The 6,863-nt window shown below is 34.7% G+C and overlaps 1 protein-coding gene across 1 annotated transcript in view; it reads left to right on the forward strand.

Annotated features, from left to right (window-relative positions):
• Positions 1-291: 291 nt before the first annotated feature.
• The window catches only part of LOC112454881 (intraflagellar transport protein 80 homolog), a gene marked incomplete at its 5' end in the record, with an annotated part of 105,899 nt that continues 99,327 nt past the window's right edge, over positions 292-6,863 (forward strand). The window contains one exon of the mRNA XM_025016509.1: positions 292-470. Coding sequence (XP_024872277.1) covers positions 292-470 — 179 coding nt within the window. The remainder of the gene's footprint in view (positions 471-6,863) is intronic.

A 6,863-nucleotide genomic window follows, 5' to 3' on the forward strand; every position in this document is an offset into this window, starting at 1 on the left:
CATATTTCATTGACAATTTTTTGAAAACTTTCTGAAATATTTCGATGCTGTGTGGGTAACTTCGAAGCTTTGAATATCGAAACCTTTGAAGCAAATTACCAGCCCTAGTCGAAACAAGCTCTCGAAGAAATTCCATATATTTGATTATGAGTGAATATCTGTGAAACTGTGAGGTATATAAAAAAATGTTTTAGACAAAAAGGTTACGGTATTAAGTAATCTCTGTAATTGTGTATTTATATTTTATTTGTATGAATATGAAATCAAATTAATGTGTTCTTTGATTTCCAGGGAAGATCATTTATTAATATGCTGGCATTTAGAAGGTGGTATTGCACATTCCACTGTTGTAACAGAATTTCCAAATGATTTTTATTCTACCGATATGCAATGGCACCCTCGTCCCAATCATACTGCTTCTGCTGCCAAGACATCTTCTTTAGATGTGTTATTAATTACTACAGCTGATGGTATGTTATTGATTTAAGGGAGACCGGGGCAAAGTCGTCACTATTTTTTCGGTGCCGATTTTTAACAACAAAACAAATAATTTTAGTAAAATGCGGTATACCATTGTAAAGAGTGAACCCTTGGCAACAAAAGAACCCCGCACATCACAGGAAAAATGGGCCTCTCGTCGAATTTGCTGAAATTGTAATATGATGTAGTCCATGTCGTCCTGATCAAAAGTTATAATGGGCCCGAGGTCAAAGAATGGACAGTTTCCGAGATACGGGGGGGTCAAAGGTCAACAATAGTGCTTTATTCTAAAATTCTTTGTGTATATCCGCACGTGAGCAGTGTTGTTGTGTGCGTATGTACCATTCTACGTATGTGTGTGTGAGCGTAGCCTGGTTTGATACATGGCAATAGTAATATGGCGTTCGCAATATGGTTACCTACGAAACTAGTGCACGGATCGAGATCAAACTTGGCCAGCATGTTCACCGTCGAAAAAGGGTTTTATTTTTATTTAAGCATACGTGGCCATATTACCCTCACTGGCAGAGTTTCAAGATTGGTGATAGCTAATGAAGACAATCGGTGTAGCCAGAGCCGAAACTCGCCAAAGTGAGATTCGGCTTCAAATAACTAAACGAGCCGATTCTCGACAACTCGACCTACGAAGCTACGTTTACATACAAATACACATACATATGCAGAATGGCACATACGCACATAAAAACTACATCATACTACAATTTCAGCAAATTCGATGGGAGGCCAATTTTTACTGTGATGTGTGCGGAGTCTTACGGACATTTTTGGTCTACGTCGCTTTGTTCAACTGGTATAGAGTAAAAACAACAAAGGTGCAAGAATTGAAATGTCAAAATTGCCGGGGCGGAGTCGTCACTCCATTCTCGGACTGAATTTTAAATAAAAATTTATAATTCCGATCATAAAAAATGATAAGATACATTTTATTAATTATTTTTTAATAGAAAAATGGAAATATTAATTAAAAACACGATGGCGGAAAATAATTACAAGAAAAGCGCACACACTTTTGTGGTGCCCTACGCTCGCACGTTTCTCGTCAGCTCTATTCTGTCACCTCTGAGCACACGCAGCACATATTATCCAAGTTCTCGCTGGAATCCGACCACTGCTGCTTCTTTGATTTTGATTTTCGCCCGAAGTCTCCATGATATGGCTTGATGATATGGCTTCGCCCCGGACAGAAGTTTCAAGTTTAGTCGCTCATAAAATATTAGAAATCAATGAAAATAAAAAAACACTTCACTGGATTCGTGTTCAGCAGTGATTCTATGCATTACTCTTTAGAATCACTTACTTTGAGATTCGGAGACACAATAATATTTAAGATATTGCAAATTTTTGACGCGCAAAATATTTTACTTTCTCTAAAAACACGTTTGCCTCGATAAGAATCACAACATGGTACATAACTTCACTAAACTCCGTTGGTCACGTGGGCACCGTAAGCCACGTTTACAGTATTAATGGCAAGTTCACACAACATACAGATTTCGAGATAATTGCAATGACGACTCCGCCCCGGTGACGACTTCGCTCCGGTCTCCCCTATAAAATTTTGTTTTTTTTAATGGTATTTTAATATTCCGAGTAAGTAACATTTACTTTGCCAGCAATTATAATTAATCTAATTAATAGTTAAGACTTTTTTAATCTATTCAATTGACAATAATTGTTATGGTCATTACCACAGATTATTAATCTGTCATTACAATGGTCATCGACAATACGACCATTGATTTTGATAAAATTAAATGTCAAGATGTTTTGACCATGGATTTTGAAATAAAATAAGTTAAAATTTTGGTTGTTTTGACATCGAAATTGTATCAAATATCAACCAACTTTCAACTTCGTTTCAAAGTCGAATCGACTTTCTTTCATAACAATTTTTCCCATAAAGCACAAAATATTTTAAAAATATTTTTTCGTGTGCATAGATGCAATTTATATATTGTACAGATTGCATCTATGCACACGTGGAAATATTTTCAAAAATTTGACTTACACCACTGTGGTTTTTACCCCTCCACACTGAAAAAAAAAACTTAGATCCAAGAAAATATTTTTTCACATAGTACCAATGGCCTTATTTACTTTGATAAGGATACGTCGGGATCAAGATGGGAGGCTATTGGTACTATGTGAAAAAATATTTTCTTGAATCTAAGTATTTTCTTTCAGTGCAAATCATCAAATTAACTAATATTGATAAATATAAGCTCAGACTATCGCGTCAACACATTTTTAGTATAAAAATGATTTTCAAAATTGTTCTGTTTTTTTTCATTTATTGAATTTACAAATTTGCTAAATTTATATAAAAACTCTTATATTTATAAAAAAATTATTTATTGCATTATTTACTGCATTTATTAACTTTTTGTGATAAATTATATTTATCAGTATTTATTGTTTGTTACTACTTACTCAATTTTTGAATTTACGGAATTTATTTTATTTAATTAAGTTTTATTTATTTACTTCAATTTAATTGAAATAATTCCTCAATTAGAATTAAATTTATGTAGACATATTTTCGATACAGTTTATTTGTTTTATTAAATAATGGCGCGTAATGCCTGCCGTCACTTACGTTATCCCATTAATGGCGACTTTGTCCCATCCCTCACTAGAGGATCCCTAACAGCAGATAGACGATATCCGCATATATCCGCGTGCGCGGCGCCGCCGATTACCGCTACCGCTCATTCTTTTATTAGTAGTCAGCGCGCGAGTTTGTTCTTTTGTAAGGAAGTGATTCAGAATTATAGTAAAGCGTGAGTGGAAATTAAAAGAGCTTACGAGTATTATTTTCACCTTCTGCCGTATACACACAAATACACAACATTCTGAAAGATTTTGTATAATTTTCCAGAATTGTAACATTATGGCAATGTCCAGTTATTGGTTCGTCTGTTGTGTATGTCTGAATGTTACGTTATAATTGGGCAGGTGTGTCTGTTTGTACGTCATTCTTTCGCGTGTGTTTGTTCCTGCCATCATGTCAGGCGTTACTATCTTACATTTGTCTCTTAGCGTTATTTGACCTGTCCGTTCGATTTCTATCTTTTGCATCGCTTCGTTTCTACATATTATTTCTATGGCTTGTTTAGTTCGAGTGGAATATAGCCATGAGTTCGGATTACTTAATGCTATCCATATCGTTGTGTTAGTGTGTATGCTTCGAATACTGCAATGATTTAAATGTGTATCTATAGTTACATACGCTTGTACTTCGCATAACGCATTATTATCTACGTGATGAACGGGGTGGTTTCGCTTGCATACATATGAATTGTCATCCTTAATACATTTATTTAATTCACTTTCCGCAATTGTACAATATGTTCGGCTATCGGTATCTATCGCTATAATTTGTTGATTTATTTTTACAAATACAAATATATCTTTGCTTTTATGTATAGGTAAAGATATCGCTTTTATTATTTCGTACGTTGGGTACGTGATCAGTGGGAATTTGTATAATAGTCTATATATTTGTGCCGTCGCAGTAGGCGCTAATTTTCGCTAATTTTTCTATCGTTTTCTGATACTATTTGAAACGGATAGTGTGTTCCCTGAGGTATCTGCGAAGCTATTTTTCTTTGTATTGCTTGTCTTGATTTACTTGTTCTTTGCCAGGTCGCCCATGTAATAACCAGCATTCCTCGTGTATGTGTCCTGTCTTTTTGCAATGTTTACAATATTTTTTAATTTTATTTACGCGGGAGTATCTGTTTGGTTTTGGTAACGAGAATCGGTTTGCATATTGACTTGTTCTGCAATCGCGACCGTAATGTCCATTCTTTCCGCATTTCTGGCACTGTACCATTGGTTTATTATCTCGTGCCTGTGGGGAATGCGTGTAATTATTTTTTGGACGCGGGAAATTTTCGCTCGGTCCGTTAGCTTTTTCTTCTGCGTTTGCCCCTGCAATTGCCTCGTGCAACGTAGCATAATGTTGGTAGAGACCCTAAAAGAGAGACCCGACTTCTTGGGAGTCCGCGTGATTGGTGCACGTAACTTGTGTCCACAAAATGGCGCCGCCCAATAGGAACCCTTGCTGATCCAGCGCGAAGAAGCAGACAATTTGGATTGAATTACACTCACTCTCCGAATTTATTTAAATATAGTAATGAATAATACGTTTTTTGAAACATGCATATATCATATAGGTGATATAATAATAAATTAAGTGAAAAAGGTATGATAATATGTATTTAATATTATATATATATATATACATACATATACATAATGATATAACTATATTATATTTATTGTAAATTATCGTATTGTCGCATGCATCGCCATAGTTTTACTATTATATATTTTTTTCGGTAAACGGCCCCCAGAATTCCCTATTCGAAGTCGAAATCGAATAAAACGCATCATTATCTTATTCTTTATGTTGTGACAGTTTCTCAACGTTTCGCATGCAATGGCCTGCATTTTTTCATGAAAAAAATGAACTAAATCAAATTTAGTCGTTTCAAAATTTGTTTTTAGATATGGTAAGTACTGCCTCATAACAATTTCCATCTGATGAAAATACTCAAATGTTGCGTTATTTACGAAAAAAAGCGTATTACGTCGAAAAGATTTCAACAACACAAATTTTGCAAATTTTGAGGATGGATTGTATGTGAGAAATCCAGCGGAACTTAAACACAATTTACAAGTAATATTATTGTTTGAAACACGGGAGAGAATATAGCCGGCGATGTTGTACAATACATTCAGTTCAATGTCCCCTATGTGTATTTTTCTCGTTGACAAATCAGGAACAGGTGGCAAGCGGTTTTTTATTTCTTTAGATTTAGGTGTACTCAAAAAATCGCCAACAATAATTCTGTCGTCTTCTTCGTAGCTGGAATTACCTACAGGTTTTAAATATTTTGAAATTGCGATTATTTTTAAATTTTGCTTGAATTGCAAGGCGGTTGGAATGGGTTGTTTAGCTCTAACACAAGAAAATATGTTTTCGACGCAATCTGATGTTAACCGACCTGCTAGTACGAACTGATAGCCTTTTTCATTAATTAAATAGGTCGACAATTCAATGATGGACTTGGTAGTGATTATCACTCCACGTTGCACAGGTTTGAATTGTGTACCATTTCCAACTTTCATTTCTTGGAAAAGTTCTATGATTGATTCTAAAAATGCAATTGATTCTTCAAATTTCTTTTCGAAAAATTTATCACCTGTCACTTTCCCTAATGCAATTTTTGGAGTACGCGAAGTCACCAATGTGAACCACTTAGAAACGACTTCAATAAAAAAGGCTGTCGTGCAGAACGCTTGTTTAGAATTTTGAGTCGATAGCAATTGTAGACTAGCACTAACATCACGAGACAAAAAATTTTTTGCTTTGTTTACCTTCATTTTATTGAAAGTGCCGCTCGAAATATCGTCTACTTTTATATTGGGTGCTAGTTTTAATTCTAAATTTTCTTGAAATTGAGCAAGTTCTGTAACATGCAAACAATCAACTACAGAGGACGACAAATTATTGTCAGTAACAATTTTCGCAGGTAAAGTAATAACTTTGTTATTAATCAAGCAAAATTTTAAATTTTTCAAAAGATGACCAGGATCAGCAATGAACCAAAGCTTCCGAGTATTAGGATCAATAGGATGAGCAATTGAGTTCGTTATTGTAGAATAACGCCCAGCGAAACCAACACAAAATTCACGCCACATCGCTAAATTATTTGGGCCCATGTCGCTTGTGATATTGTGTACATAAAGTCCGATAGATTCAGCTTTTTTAATAATTTCAAGTGCGATAGGTTGTAAAATTGCTCCATCATAGCTGTTGGGTGTTAAATAAAAAGCAACATTTTGTTTCCAACGTGAGAAAAGACCTGCTAGCACAAAAATCAAACCATGCGTAGCTTCAACTCTTTCACCTACATGCATGAAAAGATGCAAAAGAATAGAATTAGAAACACAAATAGAATTATATGCACAAAATAGAAAAAATGGGTGGATGTAGTATTTCATCAGCTTATTAAGCACCCGATGAGTTCTTGCATCTCTTATTAGTGTATTTTTTGAATCTTAAAAAATACATTAATGAGATGTACGATTAGCAGTTTTCAGAATGTTACAAAAAAATTCAATAGTACCAAATGCTAATTAAACTCGTTATTAAAATGCAAACCTTTACGCGTGCAAAACGATGCAGCTCCATAATATGACTGTGTGGATGGATCAAATTGTTGGCCTGGAACAATGGACATTTCGTCCAGTACAAGTGAGCAATCTCTTTCTCTAACGTCTTTAAATTGAGTAACTTTGTCTTCTAATAATTTAAAAATGTCGTCACAAATTCCTTCCCGAAATTGGATACT

The sequence above is a fragment of the Temnothorax curvispinosus genome, unplaced genomic scaffold (assembly GCF_003070985.1).
Source record: "Temnothorax curvispinosus isolate PA1 unplaced genomic scaffold, ASM307098v1 QBEX01005482.1, whole genome shotgun sequence".
Lineage (NCBI taxonomy): Eukaryota > Metazoa > Arthropoda > Insecta > Hymenoptera > Formicidae > Temnothorax > Temnothorax curvispinosus.